General features: G+C 41.6%; 2 protein-coding genes across 2 annotated transcripts; one reads left to right on the top strand and one right to left on the bottom strand.

The window, feature by feature from the left end:
* The first annotated feature begins 281 nt into the window (after nucleotides 1-281).
* echdc2 (enoyl CoA hydratase domain containing 2) lies at nucleotides 282-9,603 on the top strand. Its single transcript, XM_084722817.1, has 11 exons — nucleotides 282-677; nucleotides 2,214-2,281; nucleotides 2,365-2,452; nucleotides 2,539-2,625; nucleotides 2,943-3,035; nucleotides 5,454-5,510; nucleotides 6,310-6,372; nucleotides 6,467-6,591; nucleotides 8,485-8,535; nucleotides 8,616-8,663; nucleotides 8,872-9,603. Exons 1-11 carry the CDS (start codon nucleotides 437-439, stop codon nucleotides 8,947-8,949), a joined length of 999 nt encoding a protein of 332 aa, XP_084578943.1. The 5' UTR covers nucleotides 282-436; the 3' UTR covers nucleotides 8,950-9,603.
* A 1,536-nt stretch (nucleotides 9,604-11,139) lies between these two features.
* zyg11 (zyg-11 family member, cell cycle regulator) lies at nucleotides 11,140-22,299 on the bottom strand. The gene is made up of 18 exons (XM_084722816.1): nucleotides 21,769-22,299; nucleotides 21,464-21,629; nucleotides 19,813-20,024; nucleotides 19,382-19,699; nucleotides 19,115-19,228; nucleotides 18,911-19,027; nucleotides 18,018-18,158; nucleotides 17,570-17,746; nucleotides 15,451-15,515; nucleotides 14,717-14,816; nucleotides 14,585-14,635; nucleotides 14,332-14,493; nucleotides 14,112-14,159; nucleotides 13,816-14,013; nucleotides 13,662-13,714; nucleotides 12,884-12,981; nucleotides 12,488-12,688; nucleotides 11,140-12,399 (listed from the first exon to the last, which is right to left on the bottom strand). Exons 1-17 carry the CDS (start codon nucleotides 21,796-21,798, stop codon nucleotides 12,498-12,500), a joined length of 2,241 nt encoding a protein of 746 aa, XP_084578942.1. The 5' UTR covers nucleotides 21,799-22,299; the 3' UTR covers nucleotides 11,140-12,399; nucleotides 12,488-12,497.
* Nucleotides 22,300-22,373: the final 74 nt, after the last annotated feature.

Below are 22,373 nucleotides of genomic sequence, written 5' to 3'. Positions count from 1 at the left end.
AACAACCTGATCATTTGAATCAGGTGTGGTGGAGCAGGGAAACATCTAAAACATGCAGGACAGTGGGCCCTGAGGACCAGGGTTGGGCACCACTGCATTACGTCAATGATAGATCCCCACACATATAAAAGCACAGTGTGAATGTAGACGGATTTCACAATTGCAAAACTTTCCTGCTGAGTGAAATAGCAACTAATTTAAGGTAGTGAAAAATCCCCTTTTGCCAAACTATCACACTGAAACTAAGTCACTTCAACATTTCAGGCATAAATGAAATAAATCATGTTTTAGCTCTCTGGTGTCTTGTATGAACCAGTATTTTATTTGAGAGCATTAGTCCCTCCTCTCACAGGAAGGTACCTGCACCAAACTTCCTGCAGCTTCTCTGGAAAAGTCTTCCTGCTTCTAAAAAACTATCCAGTGAAGGAACAGCAGCATGACGGCGCTTATTCGCAGACTGGCAGGGTCCCGGTGCTCATCGAGCTGGTGTCCGGGTGTGATCCTGCGGGAAACCCACGTCCGAACTCCTCCTCTGCTCCCCCGGAACGGAGCGCGACTGCTTGCCGGTGTCAGTCGCCCTCTGACGGCGTATAGCTGCTCACACAGCCGCGGGCAGCACACGGAGGCGGCGGAGCCTGTAGAGGTGGACTTAAAGCGGTTAGAGGGGGAAGACGATGGTAGGGACACACTTCACCATTGTTCAAACCCACACAAGGTTTTCTGCAAAAAAAAAAAAGCTCCTTCTGACAAAAATGTTGCTATTTTAACCCAAAACATGATTTTCTCCTCTCTAAACCTAACCAAGAGGGGCTTTCTGACAGAAAACCTTGAAGGCTAACTTCTGCTCATAATTTAACATACACACGTGAGCCCTCCAGTGACTTATATTAAGGCCTGAAACTCTTTAACTGCACAAATATGTGTATTAGACTTAGGCTAGACTCCACAGGTGCTGGTATTTTATGGAAAATGATTAAAGTGGGATGTTGCATTGAGGGAACTTGTTTGATTGAGGTTTGCTTACGAAAAATCAAGATGTGCAGGAGGACCAGTGGGCCTATCTTTTTCCACATAGTCCTTTTTTTTTCTCTCACATGAAATAGAAAGCCAGAGGTTTATTTCTTTGCAGTACCACAACAATGCCCATTCTTGTCAAGTAAATAAGAACACAGTTGAAACTTACGATAAAATAAATGAATACATAAATGCATTTATAGTATAGACCATATAGTATAAATGATATATACTCTATACTAATATGCTTTCTCTCAGTGAGTCAATTCAATGACAGGAAATAGAATCAGTTAAAATATAGGGCAGCTGTAACTATCTCATTTTTGGCATTTGAATAATTTTCCTGTTGATTAACTTATTAATTATATTACTTATTTAATCACTATTAAGTCGTAATGTAATTGTATCTTTCTAGGTAATAGTTAGGAAATATTAGGGAAGTAACAATACCAAAAACTCAATGTACAATAATAGCATGATAAAAAGTCCAAACAAAGAAAAATGACAACATGAAAAAATATTCTTTATTCAATAATAAATCTGATATGTACAACATTTTTTGTTCAAATGAAATATGTTTTTTTATGTCTTAAAGTGCTTCTTCTTTTCTTCTTTAGTAAATTAAAAGTAGCCAGCCACTGACCAAAGCATTACAAAAAAAATTAGCATGAAGTGTCCCTAACCCTAACCCTTTTTAGATGAATGCTTGAATTATGAATGTGCAATGGCAAAACAAAAACAATGCAGCTGTCAGTAGCCGTCCGTTTATACAATAAAATAGAAATAATGAATTAAAATAATTACCATGTAATATCACAGTACATATCGTCCCAGTCTAGTTCAGTATTGACACATTTTTTTTATTGCGACATTGTGATATTCGACATATTGTTGCATCCCTATTATTATAAGTGCATTTCTGTAAATATAATGCTAAAGGTTAATTATGAAGGTAATCATAAAACATACATTTATGCTAATTTTCCTTTATTTATTTATTCATCTGACAGTAACAGGTTTCCATACTGACTTAACTGTAGAAAGCCATGGAGTTGTGCATAAGGATGGCAGTGGGAGGCCTGAAGTGGGGACATCAGATACTTGATAAATCCACATTTTTGATTGGAAACAGTTGACTGGTTAAAAACTGAGCTGTGAGTTGCTGCTCTCTGTCTCTCCTGTTTCTCCCTCCTCCTCAGGGATAGTGGAGGTGTTGATGAGCCGAGTCAAGGCAAGAAACGCTCTGGGCCATGTGTTTGTGTCACAGGTGAGCAGACCTCGATGTCACAGCTCACACACACACACATACGTACTGCACACTGACTGAGACATTGTGTCCTGTGTGTGCAGATGAGGGAGCTGGTGTCCACCCTGTCCCATGACTCAGCAGTGCGTGCGGTAGTCTTCAGAAGTTTAGTGCCAGGAGTTTTCTGTGCAGGTAAGGTTTCTTTTTCCTGCCAGGTGTCTCGATCTGTAATCACAGCCTGCCTGAATGATGTGTGTGATGGTGTATCGTCATGACAGGTGCAGATCTGAAAGAGAGAGCTCTGATGAACAACACTGAGTCTGATCTGTTTGTTCACGGCCTGCGATCCCTCATGACTCAGATAGGTAAGAAAAAAAGCAAGTTATGTTTAGGGTGAGCAGTTATTTTTCCAAAAGCCAGTGCCTGGTTGCATAAATCAGCGTAAGTGTCAAACTTAAATTTGTCTTTTAAGCAAAATATTTCCCTTAGCTAAGGAGCTCACTTAGGAGCGTTGCATAAAGCATCTAAGGTTGCCAAAGTGTTTGGAGTAAAGCATCGCCCACACCAAGAACTATAACTGGTTAACTGATTATAAGTGGTTTTATGCAACCAGGCACAAGCCATGAGGGTGAAAAATATACATTTGTGAACCTTCTTCTCTTCATCGCAATACCCCCGGCAGCATCGTTGCCCATGCCGACCATTGCAGCAATGGATGGCACTGCCCTTGGAGGTGGGCTGGAGTTGGCGTTGGCCTGTGACCTCCGCACGGCTGGTGAGTGACCTCTGAACCTTCACCTCTCAACTCCGAACAGGATGAGTCAGCATCATGCCTGAGTACATGTGATACTCTTCTTTCCTTCCTTCAGGTGATGTTAATAGGGTATGAGAGGGGATGTCATGTGCTCTTCACAGCTGTCACCAGTCCAGTCATATCAGATCAGTGGTTGGAGGATAACAGCACCCACTTAGGGCCATTTTTGTGGACTGACAACTCCCTTATCCCATCAGTGTAGATTAGAGCAGTGGCTCTCAAACTGGGCATCGATGCTTCCCAAAGGGTCGCAAGAAATACTCTGAGGGGTCATAAGATGATTTTAAAAAGTTAGGAAAGAAGAAGAAAGATTTTTTTTTTTTTTTTTAACAAAATTCAATTCCAAAAAAGTTGGGACACTAAAAAATGTAAATGAAAACAGAATGCAATGATTGGCAAATCTTTCTCTTTTTGGCTGCGTACAATAAAATACAGTGCAGTACAAAGACAAGACAAGCCTGTAACATGTTCCAAAAAAGTTGGGATAAGGGTAACGAAACACTGTGAAAGTTGTGGAATGCTCAAAAAACACTTGTGTGGATCATTCAACAGGTAAACAGGTTAATTGATAACAGATGATAGTAACGTCATTGGGTATTAAAGGGGCATCCTTGAAATGCTCAGTCGTTCACAAGCAAGGATGGGGTTCAGTGTTCACCTTGTCAAAAACTGCTTTGGCAAACAGTTTAAGATTTCAAGAACAACACTGATCAATGCACAATTATAACAAATTTAGGGATTTCACCATCTACACTCCATGATATCATTAAAAGTATGAGAATATCTGGAGAAATCTCTGTATGCGAGGTCATCATTGAATGTCTGTGACCTTCGACCCCTCAGGCAGCGCTGCATTTGAAAAACAACATGATTGCATAAAGGATAGTACCACATGAGCTCATCTGAGATGGTCTGACTACATATCAAATTGGTTTTGGAAATCATGGACGTTGTGACTAAAGGAGAAAAGAACTGTCCATATTGTTACTAGTGCAAAGTTCAAAAGCCAGCCGTCTGTTACTGCCCATGGCATCATGGGTAGCTTGCACGTCTGTGAAGGCCCTGTTAATGCTGAAAGGTGCAGACAAGTTTTTGAGCAACATCCGAACAGCGTCTTTTTAAGGACGTCTCTTTATTTCAGCAAGACAATGACAAGACACATCCTGCACATGTTACAGTGTGGCTTTGTAGTAAAAGAGTTTGGGTAGTAGACTGACCTGCCCGCAGTCCAGACCTGTCTCCCACTGAAAATGTGTGGGAATATGACAACAGAGACCCCTGACTATTGAGCAATTGAAGCTGGATATCAAGCAAGAATTTCGCTTCGAAAACTTTAACAGTCAGTGTCCTCAGTTCCCGAACACTCGCAGGGTGTTGGTAAAAGTGAAGGTGATGAACCACAGTGGTAAACATGCTCTTGTCTCATCTTTTTTGGAACGGGTTGCAGGCAATCAATTCAAAATCAAGGTGTGAAGGTAATTTATGATCATTAGACAATACAGTTTACATAACAAAATGAGAGCTGTGGTCCCTTCATGCTTCACACACATACAATACAGATAAGTTTAGTGAAATAAAATAAAATGAAGCAATTTGTACAGTTATTTCCATTTGTACACATACACACATAAGTTGATAACATAATTATTGTGACAGGCCTAGAAACATGTTAAACAATTTACAGGACATATAGAATATATCCATTTGAATGGCTTATTAATATTACCCTCAGTTTAATCATCACATCCTCTACTGTCCATGAAGAACTGGAACAAGCCAGTTCAGAACATACTGTATATGAAACTGGCAGACTGTAGAATAAGAAGATTTTAATTGTCTTTCTTGAGTGTAATCTAGAGAAACATGTCTTGAAGAAAATGCATGTAAATGCTGGTTTTCTTTTTTTTTCTTTTGGACCATTTCAAAGACTGTAGAGATAAATACACAGCGGTCAACTACTAATCTGTTGATGCTCCGGAGAAGTTGATTTGTTTTTCACTGAGCACCTTTAATGATCTGCTGCTGAGCTCAGGGACTAATGATTGCTGCTGAGGCCAGACACATCTGCCCAGCTGTTCACGCAGCTGAATATACATGTGATTGGTTAAATCAGTCATGGCAGCTCGGCGATTGGCCGAGTGCTGACGAGCTAGGTGAGCAGGTGTTTGCGTCGATTGCTCTGACAGAGGCATCAGTCAGACTTTACGCTCCTCCCCGGCTTAATGGCACTCAGTAGCACACACAGACCTTCAACTGTCCTCTGTGTGTGTGTGTGTGTGTGTGTGTGTGTGTGTGTGTATGTGTGTGTGTATGTATGTGTGTGTGTGTGTGTGTGTGTGTGTGTGTGTGTGTGTGTGTGTGTGTTTGTGTGTGTTTCAGCATATTCGGCACAGATGGGTCTGATTGAGACGACACGGGGGCTGCTCCCAGGGGCGGGTAAGACTCCACAGAGGTCACACAAAATAACAACCTTGCAAATTGTGTAAGTACACTCTGAGAAATAAGGGGTCCAAAGGGGTCTTTCCTGAAGGCCTGGGGTTCTACTTAGAACCTTCTGAAGAAAAAAGGGTTTGCCAAGGTTTTTTTTCTAAGACCGAAGGCTCCTTTTTTGTGGAAAAAACTTTTTTTGAAAGAAAGAGTTCTTCAAGAACTGTTGAAATTCTGGAGGAACTTTTTTATCAAGTGTTTTTTGTAAAATAATGTAAAAGGGTTCTTGGGGGAACCCCTTGGGTTGGTTCCAGATAAAACCTTTGGAATATAAAAAAGTTCTTGGTAGAATCCCCCTGAGTGGGTTTTGGAATAAATAAAGATTTTCAGTAGAACACCCAGGTGGGCTCTAGTTAAAAAGTTTGGAATATAAAAGGGTTCTCAGCAGAACTACCTGGGTGTTTTTTGTTAGCACACAGAAGATGGAAAGAATAGAAGGATAGAACCCCCAGAGAGAGTTATGGGTGAAATCATTGCACCATAAAAAGGTTCTCTGTAGAACCTCTTAAAGGGGGTTTTGTGGGAAACCTTTCATAGATGTTTCTCAGATTAATCCTTTGTCTTGAGCTCTAGGTAGAACCCCTCAAGTGGAATCTTTATAAAAGCTTATAGCAGGAACCAAAAACGGGTTCTCCTATGAGGACAAGCCAAAGAACCCTTCATGCGTCTAGTAAGCGCCTTTATTTCTAAGAGTGTAGAGAGACAAAGCGGCTGTGCAGGAGTTGACCTTGATGTGCTCGTCCTGCAGGGGGCAGTCAGCGGCTGCCGCGGATGGTTGGCATCACTCTGGCCAAAGAGCTCATCTTCACAGGTGGCATTACACAAACGCTGACATGTTTCTATAGGGTGCGCGTCGTTCGGCGAAGGTTTTGTGCATCTCACTCTCTGTGTGTGTTTGTTATCAGGTAGACGTGTGGGAGGGCAGACAGCTCTGGAGATGGGGCTCGTAAACAGAGCTGTAGAACAGAACCAGACAGGAGACGCTGCCTACAGAGAGGCGCTCAGCCTGGCCAGAGAGATACTGCCCCAGGTTAGAATACAAACACACACAGCTCTGATACTGATGCATCCTCCTCCTCCTCCTCCTCCAGGCCAACGACCTGCTCATCCTCCCTCATTCTCCTCCGCTTCCTTCTTGTCCGCCTCTTTTCAATCTGCCTTTCTGTCTTCCTGGTGTTTTCTTCCCACCTTCCCCCCTCTTCTTCCTCTCTCCTTCTCTCCAGGCCTCTGTCGCTCCATATTTCTTTCACTCCAGTTCAGATGCCCGCAGTTGGCAGGGCCAGAGTGGCAGTCAAGTGGAGAAATGGACCACAAATAGCACCACACACATACATGAACACGCACGCACATTAATCGACACGTTTGTGTTGGTGTGGATTCAGTGATTGACAGGAGTTTGCATTGAATGAAAGTGAGGATGGATGGAGGAGATAATCAGCTGTACGAGCACTCCGATCTTTCCATTAGTGTTGGTGTGGCTTCCTGGGAAAATTTCCAGAATTTTTTAAGACACGGAAAGTAGTCTCTGCAATCGACTGCTGAAATGTATGAAGTCCCTACAGCTGAATTTGAGCACTGTTTAAATCAGCACTCCAATTATAAAGTTGGAGGATTTGCAAGAGTCAGATTAAAAATAAAACTAGAATTACCCCTGTGCGGTTGTATGTCTCTGCCACCCAGTCAGGTTGTAGTTTACTTCCATGTCTGTCCAGACTCATATGTAGTGAAGACTTGAAGAAATTTAATAAAAGTTATTAACAATTCTTTCTCCTGTTAAGACATTTGTGGTCAATTTTGCATGTCTGTATTGTTGAACTATGGTCACACATGGTCACAGTGACTTTTGTCCACAAAGATCCAATCAGTTAATCCTCGGGTCCAAGTGGACGTTTGCACCAAATTTGAAGAAATTCTCTGAAGGGGTTCTTGAGTTATTGTGTTCATGAGAATGAATGGATAGACAATATGAAAAACATAATGCGTCTGGTCACAGCTGTATGCATGGAGGCATAAAAACAGTGGCCAAAATCTGTGCTGCAGAGCCAGAGACATCCTGAGCTTTAGGGATCATGCTCCAAATAATCCTGCAGTTTTCATAATGCAACTTTTGCATTTCAGTGAAACTTTTATTAGGTTCCTCCTGCCCTGCAAACACCAACATCTTTCACACTCCACATCCACAGGCTTCCTGTTACACATAGTATGTGTGTTAAAACCTGTTATAACATCACTGTGACGTATACAACTGTTTTTACAGGCTGAGCCGTACTCCTCATGATGAATAAACCGATTATCATGCAACACTGATGTTCCCCTTAACTATGTTTTCAGTTTGTCCACACTGATCAGCCACAACATTAAAACGACTGACAAGTCAGGTGGATAACACTGATTATCTTGTTACAATGGCTGGAAAAATGTGAAAGTGTAAGGATCGGAGTGACTTTGACACATGCCAAATCGTGATGGCTAGAGGGCGGGTCAGAGCATTTCCAAAACAGCAGGTCTTGTGAAGTATTCCTGGTATGCAGTACCTAATAAAATAAGTGTCAGAACACACAGGGCACCACAGCTTGTTGCTTAGCTACAGACCAGTCAGGGTGTCCATGCCGACCTGAAAGCCCCTATAATGGGCGTGGAAGCGTCAGAACTGAACCATGGAGCGATGGAAGAAGGTGGCCTGGTGTTAACAAGGTGTTCACTTGGCCTCCAAATTCCTCAAATCTCAATCCGATGAAGCATCTGTAGGATGTTCAGGAGAATACATCTAATCCATGAAGGCACCAGCTTCCAATTTACAGGACTTAAAGGACATGCTGCTAATGTCTTGGTGCTGAATATCAGTCTTTTCAGGTTTTAATGTTGTGACTGATCGGTCAGTGTATGATGTCTTATCTAACTCTCTCCCATTTTGGTTGTCCAGGGTCCCATCGCTGTACGGATGGCAAAAGAGGCAATGAACAGAGGTGTTGAGGTACATCATGATTCACAGATTAATTTAATTTTTTGCACATCAGTGATACTGCAGTCATTACTGAAATCTGTCTCTTCCAGGTTGACATTAGTTCAGCAATGGCAATAGAGAGGATGTGTTATGCTCGGGTAAGAATTCCACTGCTTACTGATTGTTAAAACACTATAATGTTGTATGATTGTTGTGAGTCAAACATCTTTTTACCTTAACTCTAAAACAACCCATGACATTGATGATGCTTTGTTAGCCATAAAACTTAAGTCTCTCTCTCTCTCTGCTGTTTATGAAACCCTCTGAGGTGGTCTCCAGTAAGATCATCTGCCTTTGTCTTTTCAGGTCATACCCACACGGGACAGACAGGAGGGTATGGCTGCCTTCATCGAGAAGAGACCCCCGCAGTACACTGGGGAATGAACTCTGTGGAGCCATTGAATTTCTCTCTGACACAGACGTGCCTACACAGACGAACACTGGTCTCTGTGACCACACGTCTGATAGGCAATTAAATCCCATTGATTCTGTGTGTGCTCTCTAGCCAGTGTCGATACATTAGTTAAGGTCAGCAGGAGTTCTCAGAAGTTCAAGTGTTTGCTTTTGTGACTCAATGTAATGTGACAAAAAAAGATCAAGTTTTCTACCGTTTTATTTTTTAAATAAAAACACCACACAAGCACCATGTCCAGTTTATGGGAATGTACATTCTTTTATTTCCAAACTTGAAAACGTGACTCTCAGCAGCAACATGGCACAGTCAGAGCAGACATACAGTATCTTGACTTTTTGACTCTTCTGTCCGTTTTAAATTCTTGTGGGAAAATTAAAACTGGACTTCATCCAGGGAGATGTTAAAGGGCCCAGCTAAACAAGCCGACATTATAAGGAGCAACAGAAAAATACAAAAACAGATTCTGCGTCATCTGCTGCTTTTTGCCCTCATTAAAGCAGATGAGATCAGCTCAGGACACATGCATAATTAGCAAGCTCATACAGCAACAGTTGATTTACAGAAAACAATAAGGCCATAATTCACTGAGCAGATGAGGTGAAGTATGTTTTCCCAACAGCTGTTTTAGAGTACCATACAAGTCATGTGACCTGTCACTGTTCCTGCTGAAGCCTCAAAAATGTTTTGTCCAAGAGTCATTGTGGTTATATCGGGTTTGACGGCAGTTTGTGAGAGCGACATTAGTTATGATTGCATAGAGAATGATGATGGAGCCTTAATGAGAAGACCTAAAATGAAAAAGGAGAATGTGGGTGTTTGCCGTTGCAGCAAATTGAGGCTTCTCTGGACAGCAGAAGCGTACCTGGTAACACATTATAGACATATATACAAAGATGCAATGTTGGCCTTTGGCTCATACATCAGCATTGCTGCCATATAGGTAAGAGTCCATCCAGGTAGCGGATCAGTTGCTTCCCCAATTATTTTCAATAAATGATAACGTTGTGGTGGGGATGGGGCATGAACTTTTTTAGGCTTCTAAAGAGAGGCCAGAAGAAGGATGTATTTCAGACAACTGCCACTTTAAGACACTATTTTGTTGTTGTGCTAATTTGTTCTTTCTGTAAACTAATTTCATCTGTGGCAACGTGGAGCTGCTGTCTTTCTTTAGATAGCCATTTGTGCTTAATACAAGCAAGCATTTACTTTGAGCAGAGAGAAGTAGAAAACATTACAGTAGGCAGGTCAACTCATTTAAATTATTAATCCTTTTTTCCCAGTGGACTGGTAAATCAAACTCCATTCTAAAAGCAGGTTTTTTATGGTAGGGTCATATTTTTTCACAGTTAAAAACCTTAGCAACACCATCACGACGACTATTTTCTCATTCAATTTGATCTACAGGCAAAGTCTGCACACGTCATTTACTCAGAAGCATTATTAACTAACTTTAGTACGATGAAGTTTTTGCCACAGACACATACTGACTGGCTGGGTCTCAGTTTACTGTTTTCATCCTCTTTGTGGATGGCCTTGTGCCACACATCTCTTCTTACTGTCCTATTGCTATTTAGAGAACTGCATAAAATCGTAAATATTTTTTTTTTATTGTTTGATTTCCAAAAAGTGATGCAGCAGCTTTTAGGCATGGTGCCGCTAGTTTTTTTCCTATTGGCACAAGGCACTTTAACAGCGCTTGTTTCCACTCAAAGGTGGACATGGTCGCTCTCAAAACAGGGACATGAGGTACAACTGCTCTCATCCACTGGACAGAGAAAGACCTGTAAACAAATTCATGGAAAAGGGGGAGCTGTTTTTTTCTGGATAAAAATCACTGTAAGAATAATACTACTATTACCTATAATAGTAACAGAGTCTTTTTTTTGTACTCCATATGATTCATTTAAACCGGCTGTAAAATAAATGTTATTGAAAAATGGCAGCTCCCCTGTTTACATGTATTTGTTCACAGGCCAGTCTTTTCCTGGTCCAATATGGCAGCTATGTTGATGAACTGCAGCAAGAGGCTGAAGTGGTCAATGTGGCATCTACATATATATATGAGACTATGTGTAGAATCCTGGTGGATTCTTATGTCACATGGTGACGTGTTTCAGAGCAGAAAAACACTTAAATATTTTCCAGAAACACCCCCACTCTCCTTGGGTAAACCCCTTCTTTGTTCTTATCAGAAAACAAACAATAGAACATTTCGTATAGTAACTTTCATGCAGCCCATTTTAAAACAGTTCTGAATGAACGGTTACTTTTTCCTCTTTCATTTGCTATTATGTACAATTTACATACACTCTTTAAGATGCAGCTACTTGTACAGATGTACATACACACATGCTCACACCGAAGTGCCGTCTTTGTCTTTAAGACACTCTGACGCATTGGGAAGCACAGCAAACATACCAATATATACATGAGCTTCTCAAAGAGAAAACAGCTTTAACTCAATACACATGTACATCCATCATGATAATACTGACCTCATCATTATTGCCATTTGTGTCCAGAGCATTTTTTTGCACTTGACCAGACATAATTTATGGTAACATTTCAACTTATCATGTGAATTCTACTCTGAATCTTGTAATTTACAGCACTACTGGGTTTGCCACAGAAACATCTGATTTAGGGGCTGGTAAGTGTTTAGAAAAGAAAATGCACTGGAGCTTCTCAAAGAGATGTAACTTCTCTATAATTTAGGTTTTTGTCTTTAATGTTCAGAACATTTGAACCCACTGAAGTGAACACACCCTTGGCAAGCGTCCTGTCACATCAAATCAAAGGCATTAGCCGATAGAAGACTAAATGAAGAGGAGAGCAACGGCAGTATTGTGGACCCAGCGGCATGGGTTTCAGTGAACAGAACACTGCTACAAACAAACAAGCAGGCATTCCTTAAATGAACAGTACAAGCATTCATACAAACTCCAGCATGCTTGAACTCACAGCAGCGTCATGCGTATTTCTAATGAGCTAATCAAACAGTTCGGACAACCAGAGCCCTCAGTAATGTACAGGAGCCGGAGCTTTTGTGGGGTCAATCCCAAACTGAGAGTTGTGCGTGTGCACACGTTTTTGGTAAGAAAATCATCATGATGCCAATGTCAGACTAACAAGAACGAGCGCGGACACAAACCTCAGGTTGAGATTTGAGCTTAAAACTGACCAACAGTTCTACTCATAATTTAATTTTTTTTTATCACAAGATTAGCACACACAAATATTTTTGTTTTGAAACAAACACAAAGAAAATAAATAAAGTTAGTGTGTGTGCAAAGAATTGCGTAGTCTTTGTCCTGGGGATTCTTGATAAAGTGTGTTTGTGCGTGGGATACACACATACGAAATCCCCTTTGTGGTGGGACCCAGTTGACATCCTCCTCTTGGTCAGCGAGCCTGAATTTCTGAAAGCGAAAATGTAAAAGAATAAAAAAACTCTTCAGCCACTGAGAGACTGATGCAGTGAATCACCACTGGTGCGTGAGTCTTTACCTCTGTGAGGTTACTGAGGCGGTGCCCGGCGACTTGTCTGTGACGGTGCAGGCTGGCCAGTGCGGGCTCTGTGGTTCTGCAGGCTCTCCAGAATGCTTTTAGCCAACTTTTTGACGTCTGCATGGGTCTGTGGGTGTGTGTGAACGAGCTCGAGCTGCTGCAGGCCACCCTCCTCCAACAACATGCTGCAGTAGCGAGCAGCTGCAGAGACACAGAGTGATACAATATCAGATCTGTTAGGTGAATAAATAACTGCTGAAAGGGATGTCAGTAAAGGAATTGTAAGTTGGTAAATGTATAAACCTAGAACATTTGTTTTTTTTTTTTTTTTTTTTGTGTGTGTGTGTGTGTGTGTGTGTGTGTGTGTGTGTGTGTGTGTGTGTATCTATGTCTCACCATTCTTGCTGCAGACATGTTGCATGGCCCAGGCTGCCCACAGCTGGACACCGGGGGTGTGAAAGCACTCAAGCAGGGGAAAGAAGGGGTTAAATGACCTATAGAATAAGAGACATAAGGGATATGTTTATTTTGTACTGTATGTCATGTGTTCATGCAAAGGCTCTGACAGTGTGTTTCTAACACTGGGTTGCATCAACAAAGATTAATTTAATCTAAGATTAGTTCCTATCAAAGTTTAGCAAAACTAGGTTTAAATTAAAAAATCCAGATTTAAAGTTAAGCTGAGCTCTAAAAACTAATATGTTCCAAATCCAACTTAAGTGATGTAAACCAAAATTAAATAGAGTTTAATCAATATAGAGATGCCCATCTGTTTGTTAGCTAGCAAAAAAGCTGCTGGCCTTATTAGCCTACTCATGACAACTCAGCAGAGAACTGCGTTGCTCAATCCATCTCAAAAAAGTACAGTTTAAAGATGTGGTGCAACAGAATTAAGTTCAATCTAAATTTAAAATAAAAACTAAACTGATGTTTAAATTTAATATCTCTTCATTTAAGCTAGTTTAAAGGTTTGATGAAACATAAATAAGCCTGAGAAGAGTATGTTCTGACTCCAATTCAGACAAACTAAAACTCTACACCTCAATATAAAGACATGACATTTTACTGACTTTTTAATGGTGCTCTCTTAACATTTATTTCTAAAAACTGTATGAAAATGAACAATGCAGCTGTTTTTGTGCTTTATTATTACTGTAGAGAAGATGCACCTCACCTGTAGGCCACCATTTCACACTCAGGCGGGGGCCACTTTGTGATGACAGCATGCTAGGGAGACAAACACATGCAAAAAACTCAAACCAAGTTTTCAAAATAACTGCGTACAGTATTTATGTGCTTGAGTTCTGAGCAGTGTTGCTGATTCCTACCAGCTGCTCCAGCAGTGAAGACCGGAGATCGGGGCTGAGTGTCCAGGCTTCCTCTCCTCGTGACGTCAGATGTGCGAGGATGCCTGCAGCAAAGTAGCTGACCTCCACCTCTTGGCTGTGCAGCAGAGTCCTGATGTGGTCCAAGAAGCCCTGCACCATCAGCTCTCCATGCAGCTCCCCAACCTCTGCTATGTTGTTCTGCACAAAAGGTGAAGAGGGAATAATGATGTCTTAATGTTGTAAATTTATTCAACATTGTGTTTTTCTAAAGGGTAATAAAAGAGCAGTAAACTCACCAGCAGCCCGAGAACCTTCTGCTGAATAGAAGATTCATTGGGGAAGGACTGCGGAGAGAGATGGTGGGAGTGGGGGAGGAAGGGGAGGAATGGAAAGAAAACAAGTGAGTCAGCCCACCCCACAGGCATACATATACAGAGCAACATGTGATGAAGCGTGATGATTAACTGGTTCTATGCAGTGCTTACTCTTTATTTACATGCAGATTTTTTTGTTTACCTCCAGAACTTTAATGAACAGGTCCAGGCCCTGATTCTCAATAAAATGGCGGCAGGTTGTTGGTGATTCATCAGTAAGGTTCCAGAGTGCACTCAGTGTAAATTTGAGGGTGGCGTCCACCATGCCCTGAGTAGCCTTCTGACGCACAATGTGGAGCAGTTGCTGCAGGGGGGGAGGAAGAAGCATATTCACTATGAAAATTTGGGTAAATTAGTAAAAGTGGAAGAGAACAGAATGGAGATGAGAATCTTACCTTCACTATGAACAGCTCTGCTCCCAGCTGAGCTGTCTGCTCTGTGGACAACTGGAAAAAGCAAACATCTACAAGCTTAGGAACAACCCAGCAAATGTGCCAAGGATGCATAAATAATACAACACAACATACCTTAGCAGCCAGTATAGAAATGATAGCCACAGCCATCCTCTGCATGTTCTGGTCTTCATGGTTGCAGAGCCACTGCATCACGAGTTTGGCAGCTTCAAACCTTACAAACCGAGAGAGAGCACAACATTTCTACTGTAAACATAGAACATCTTTGACTGATTTGGTTTAAAGTTATGACATCAACTATTTTACTTTTTGGTTTCCTGTTTGCATCCACTTTATTTTATACATTTAGTCGTTTTTTTAAGAGGTACTACGTGCAATTTCCTTGAAAATCCTGTTATTACTGATGCTGGTGGCTGTTAACTGAACTGCTGTCAGCATTCTGTTGCTGATGTTCACATTGCATAAGCTCAAGCGAGCATCCTAGGTGTCTGCAAAAACAGCGGTGTGGCATACGCAAGACTGAATGTGACTAACCAGCATCATGTTGATGGATTAGGTAAGTAAAGTCAGGGCTTCTGTTGTGGTGGGTGCTGTTCATCTGTTCAGGTTAGCAGATTCCATTTCTATGCTAATGTTAGCTAGTGTTGCACTGTAAGTGCTGTAGTGGAGCTGATAAGAGGCAAGTTGGGGAAAATTATCTCTTTAAACTTAAGTTATAATCTGTTAACAAAGTGGTAATACAAATCAATACATGTAAAATGCTTCACACAGGACCTTTAAATGACTGTAACCATTTAGATAATACATTATAACTTCACGTTAAGGTGATATTACAATCATGTACTTACCTGTTGAATGGAACCTCCTGCAAAATGCGATCACTGCACAGAGACAGCAGGCAATTCTTCTGCAGCTATAAACAGAGAAACCAAGACAGGCATCAGTCCAGAACCTGAACAACATCCAACTGCAAAGACCTCACAAAATCTGTTATTGTCCTTTTCTCTTTGTGTTTTGTTACATGGGCCCAGTAATATGTGTATACAAAAAGATTATTGCATGTCTGACTTGGAGCCTGTGCAAGAAGGGATGGGGATCGTGCACTGAAACCGCTAAGAATCGGTTCCAAATCCAGTTCCATTGGAACTGTATGCCTCCAAGCTTTTCAATTCCTTTTAACAATGACAACATGTTTTTCTGCCAGTTGCACATTGCAGAACGTACTCATGTGTCTATGCTGCTTGAAACTTGCAACAAAATGTGAGTTGTTTTTATGTCATAAATTGAGTGTTAAATTGTGCTGTTTAGTTCTGAAGTTGGATGTCTTGTGTGCCTGTTTTCTTTTCTTCTATCTTCTTAGGTCCAGGTTGGATTTGTTGTTTCTGTGTCTGATAATCCATAATCATTCAGTCAATCAATCAATAAAAGTGTGGCTTCATGTAACAAAGAAACATGACAACAGCGCTAGTTGCCTGATGTTTGTAAAATGATGTAACGTCCATTACCGAGGGTAAATATTAGGGTTAAGTATTGGTTCTCCATACCTTTAAGGTATTGATTGAAATAACCCAGTACCAAGTAGTATTGAAACTTCTCCAGCATTCAACCCTTTCAGTAACCAGATCAAGAAAAAAAATGGCTATTCATATTGTTTTATTTGCAGCGAGCATTCTTCCTAAAGATTTTTTCTGTATTTAGTTGTGTGAGCTCTTACCTCCATCCATGGTGAGGAAAACAGAAAAAGGAAGCTACAGTTTTTTTTCTTTGACTGTGGGAAGTTCCCCAACACATTGGAATTTACAGGCTGTCACAATGTCACCACACTGGAAATTTAAACATACTAACTAACTTATGGCATTCACCAATTTTCACGTATTATGAGTTGTCTTTTTTTTTTTTTTTAGATTTGAGCATAATTTACGAGTGGTCCAGACCTGTTGTAGTCATGTGCAGTTAGTCTGCTGTTACTGAAACTGAAGTTTTTCACTTATGACTGCATATTTCATTCATTTTGACTTTTAAAAACAAATAACACTTCATAATTATGTCAACATAATCCTGTTTGACTACACTTCAAATTATAATTGTAAATTTACATATCATAATTTTTTCAATGATCCATTATTACCTGCTGTCAGGTGTATTGGCGATATATCGGCACAAGCAGGTTCATGAAGTCTCTGTCCTGGTGAACATCTTCACTTATTCTGTCCTCTACCATGTCTGTCATGAAGACTTCTCCTGACCCTCTCCTCTCACTGCAGTTATTGATCATCCCTCACTGTGGCGAGTCGTTTTTTCCTCTGAAGTCATTTTCATATCGAGACAAGCAGGACGTCAAACTCCAAACTCGTAAAGTTCTTTGTTCTCTCTGATGCCATTTTCAGGAATGAACACTTCCTGACAAATGGGGCAGGAAGCACAGCCATATATGGTATTATTGGGGCGTTAATTATGTTAATTTACAAGTCTCACAAATATGCATAGGTGGATCATTTACACACTTCAGAGCTTTTGTTGAATCTTATGTGGCATGTTCATACAAGCCCTTCATATGAAGACAAGTAAGAGAAATTTAAGATAAGAATATGAAAACGTTCTTGCATGAGGCTCATTGTTTGAACATGTGGTACTGAAAAAGTATAGATACGTTGATGTTTTTGACAACCTTCAGCTAGACATGGTTTTCCTTTGTGGGATGTTCCAAACTAACTAGGTCAGCACCCTGAGCTGCAGGCCCATGTCACCACCAGTCTTCTACAGTTATCTGTCTTGAAACAAACTTGCTTGGCTTGTCCATTACTGATCCGAACTGACAACATGTCACACGAAACATTTTCTTGTTCTCACAGTTCCCTGTGCTGGTAAACTGTATCACGTGTGAATGCAGGTATATATTTCTTTTTTTGTGTCCAATAGGGCATGCAGTGTTATGCCACTACGACAGTAGTGTGGGCATGAAGCTACCTGTTGGTGGTTGGGGAAAGTCCTCATGGCCTCCAATAGAAGCTGAGTGACGGTACTCAACAGTCTGACAGGCATTCCCGCTGCCAGGTCCTGCTTTGTCAGGTTGAACACACAGGCACTGGCTGCCAGCTGGACATTCAGAGTGGCAGGATGATTCTTCATACCCAAAACTACCAGCTAGAAGAAAAACAAGAGGAAGTGATATTATGTTAAGTGACACAGATCAGGAACTCAAAGTGTGCGTGAGATGAGTTGGGTTATGGGAGTTTGGCACAATACCATAACATCTAGCAGGACCTCAGATATGTTGCTGTATGTATTGTGTAAGTGTGATGAAACAATAGAATGTGATAATCTACACTGTGTTCAGACAGAATAGGCAAAACAAATTTTATCTTAATGGAATGAGAAAAAATACTTAATTTCCAAGACCATAATTTGTGTCTACCTTCAGTATGTCAGGCCTCGGTTTCTCCATGACGTGTGTCAGACTGAATAGATGAAACAGAGCTTCTCTCACAAAACCTTCCCTCTCGCTGTAGCGACGCAGGGCCTCACAGATCTGGGTCTCGTTGGCTTCTCCTGTAACCTGTATACACACAAAAGATAGTTTACTGTCACAAACATAAGTTTCTATGCAATGTTATTGACCTTAGAGGCTCAGGTTTTTTGAAGTGGATTGTGTATTACTTATGGTACATGGCAGTTGTCATGTCCCTAGAACCAGCAGGATTACTGGTGTAGGAAGCTAAGCAATGTACTGTTGTGGACAGAGTCAGCAGCAAAACATATCTTAGCCATCTAAAAAAACATCAGTGTACGCTACTATATTTAGAATACATTTTGCAACTTTACTCTGCTGTCAGACAGGCTTTTCTGAGACTACTGCTGCCTTGATCAGTTAGTTTGTCTGTATTATTGTGTGACTTCTGTGAATCTGATCTAAATCTTTGGAGGATGGAACACAAACAAACTAACCAATCAAAGGAGTGGTACACCAGCAACTCTCATCTATTGCAAGGTAATTACTGCTTTTGCCGATGTGGTTTGGTGGCCTTTAAGAGAGCAATATTTCTCTGATGACAAGGTTAAACAATGAAAATATTCTAAATATAGCGTACATTTCAACTGGTATAGATATGTATGTTTTGCTGCTGACCCGCTCCACAGCGGTACATTGTTTGGGTTCCTACAGCAGGACTCCTACTGCTTCTCCAAACCAGGTGAGTGTCTTCCACCATTTCATGTAGATAATACACTGACTATTGATAAGTACCTCCTACAACCCCACTTAATAATATCTGAACCATCCGTGTGATGTGTACATGCATCTAACCCTACTTTTAGATTTCCTTCTCCAGAGAGGAAGTCAGAAAATCCAGCATCTGTGGCCAGAAGCCCCACAAAGGTCATCCCTGGTCTTTCTTCAACAAATGCCTTCACAGCTGCATCAGTCACCTGCAACATTTACACATGTAGGAAATTACAACTTGGCTCTATAGCTTGCATGCTTTCTCTGCAATCTAACTCAGAAAACAAACACACCTGTTTTCTCCCTGACACATCCAGGGAAACAAGAGCGGGCAGGATCCCTGGCTGTCCAAGCAGTTGACGAGCCACATCAGAGGTAAACTGCTTATCATCACTGATGTCCAGGTGCTGCAAAGGCAGGGTTTTACACAAACACACATCACAATTTTACAAAAATACAAACAAACACAGTACGTGAAATCATGGAGGCAGCGTTTTCTCTAAGTGAAAATCAACTAAAAAGAAACAGGCTTAATAGACAACTTCCGTCCTTCCACGAACCTGCAATACATCCAGCTGGCCTATGACTCCAAGCAGCTGAGCAGTGCTCATCTCCAGCCTTTTCAGCTGGTGCAGTGTTAGTGAGCGCAGGCGCTCCTTCAGGCCCAGCAGAGGGCTCAGGTTGGTAACTGAAGTGTTGGAAAGATCGAGGCTCTCCAGCCGTGGCAGGGAACACACATCGACAAGCCCAGAGTCATAGAAGTCTACGTTGGCTAGAGAGAGGGAGCGGAGACCCTGCAGGGAGCTGAAGCGATACCGGATTGGCTCCTCCAGAGAGGACATAGTGAGACCTGTTAGGACAAGTCGCTGGAGGGACTCCTGCAGAGAGCAAAAAACAAAACAACAGACATGCTGTCAATAAGAATAAAAGTTTACATTTTTAATATCGAGGATGGTTTGACAGCATGTCTGATGACATACTCTTACTTTACCTGACAGTATTTATTGGTGGCAAGACCCTGTAGAATATCAGGAATGGTGAGGTCTGCGTTGACCCTGGCAGCATCCAGCTCCAGCAGTCTGTGAGGGCACAGGGCTTTCTGAAAGGCCTCAGCAGAGATCCGCGCTGTACGGATACAGGCTCGTCTCAGCCGCAGGTATTCACAGTTCCGAAATACACCCACTGTGCTGTCATTCAGCGGACCTGAAGTGGAATGAACTAGAGTTAAGGTTCATTTTTGTGTTCACGCAGGACTGAGCAGCCTGGAGCCTTGCACAATACCATCTCTGTTTAAACAGGGAAGGCTTTTGGTTTAGGTGACAACATACCATCAGACTGAGTAGCTCAAAAATGCCACACATTTTATTTTTTTCAGGATATAGAGGAGGATGTCCAAAATCAGCCAGGGTTTAATTTTCATCAACCGATAGTTGTAATCAGTCATGTTTGTATATGAAAATTCAACAGGCACTTTAAAGGAAAAATTTGGCACTTTTCATATGGATGTCCAGTCAGTGTTGATGGTGACTGTAGTCAATTGGAGCAATACACTCCTCACTGTCTTGTTATATTGGCTGAGAAAACTGAGTTCCCCTGCTGTAAAATCTGTTCTTTTTCCTACATCCAGTGATGTCACAGTGATGTGGTTTGTGTTTAAGAAGAACTAGGGGCTATTTCAGCTTGGATTTCTAGTCTTCCCCTCTGGGTTACCAGGGGGTGTACATTTACCATCTAATTCTCTGCTATGTTTTGACCAAAAGAGTAATAGCTATAGACTACGGTGGTGATACAGGGCAAATATGAGCATGGGCGTCAAAAGATCATATGCAATGGATCCTGATACATGTTGGCACTGCTGAACAGAAGAATGTTTGGTCAATACAGCACACACTGAGGAATTCTGACTACATCATCATTTGTCTGAGACTTTAGATCTCCCCTCAGACTAGGTTTGGAAAAATGCACAGCCCCTACTCTTAACCTTCTGTCTTATTTCACAAAATTGAGCCAAGATAACCTAATATTGCTGTTTGACCAGACAGACAAGTCAGTGTCTAAATGTTTGATCACGCGTGGTTACTACTGAGAAGAATGGAGGGAGTGTATCATTTTTGGTATGGTGTGTCCTTACAAAAATGTAAGTGGTGTGTGGGTTTGTTAGTAGCTGTTCTCATCATGGTTCAAGCAACTGCTCTGGATTTAGAAATTCCAAGACCATCATTAGGCTGCGAGATATCTGATTGTCTGGTATCACAAGACTACTTTTAGACATAACTTCAGACTACACCAAATACACAAAAAGGTCGGTTATATGGCATTGGTTTTTGCCTCTGGAAAAGTGAAATAAACTGTAAAATTCTCCAAAATTACTGCAACCAAATCACACACACATTTAAACTAGCCCGTGTAATCTCCTTTTGATATCCACTCTAATATTTTTTCACCTCCATTCACTGAGCCTCCCTTGAACCCTTTTAAAACCTCTGGATTACATCTCCCATCAAAACTGACTGGACATCCAAGTGCCAAATTTTCTCTTGAACTGGGTAAAAAGACTGTAGATCTTCAATGAAGCGGCGCTGTAGGCTCAGCAACCACCAGCTCTTGACTGTTCAGAAATGTCTTTAGAGGTCCAGGTTTACCTTCAGTAGCCATCTTGGCCAGCAGCTGGTCTGCTAGCTCCTGTGGGAAGAGTACAGCCTCTCTGAAGCACAGGGAGCCATCAGGGCGCTTCACACAGAAACACTCCAGGTTTTGGCTCACATAAGTCAGGCACAAGTCTGTTAGAGCCGCTGGAGAGGCATCATCCTGAGAACAAAAAGGCGATATTTGACCATGGAGATGCATTTAATGCCATTAGGCAATATACATTTTTTCAATCAGCAAATAATGCGACATAAGAAGGACGTTACGTCACACAAATTGCTGTGTAAAATGACAAACTTACCGTGTTAAGGAAACTGCTGGCCATAGCCATGGTTAAATAAAAACTCTAGTTTTAGCTTATGCAACCAAGACCGGTGTAATTTCCACCAAGGAACACTGTCGTGTCGCTCGTTAGCCGTCGAGCGGCTCCGTTTTTAACCGTTTCAGTTCACCTGTGTGACTGCTTGCCGTTATGCTAATCTATGTGGCAGTACGGTAACCAGGAGAGGACGACAAACGGGCACCAACGCACGAATGTTAGCGGCGACAGACACCAGCTAGCTAGCTCACTTGTTGTCGCCTCCGCGGTGGAAAATCGCTCTCCGTGCAAAAATGTCGAAAGCTGTCTGCTGTGGCGGAATTCATGTTGAAAAGATATCCACTAATCACTGTAGCGACAGATAGTCAGACTTTAAGAACCGGTGTCGAACGCGGTTTTCGCAGCAGAGAGTTAGGCTCGGTCTATTTTTGACTAGACTGACTAGACAGACAGTAAACAAAGGTCACAGCACTGGAAGTACATTAGTGAGGGGGCTGGACTACGGAAGCCTGGGAAGGAGAGTCCTACCTAGAAGGAAACTCTAGATTTGAGAAGCTCTCGCGAGATTTGCGGATATTGTTTCTTCA

Source organism: Lutjanus erythropterus, chromosome 7 (assembly GCF_056507025.1).
Source record: "Lutjanus erythropterus isolate fLutEry1 chromosome 7, fLutEry1.hap2, whole genome shotgun sequence".
NCBI classification, from domain to species: domain Eukaryota; kingdom Metazoa; phylum Chordata; class Actinopteri; order Lutjaniformes; family Lutjanidae; genus Lutjanus; species Lutjanus erythropterus.
This window is presented reverse-complemented; position numbering and strand designations above follow the sequence as displayed.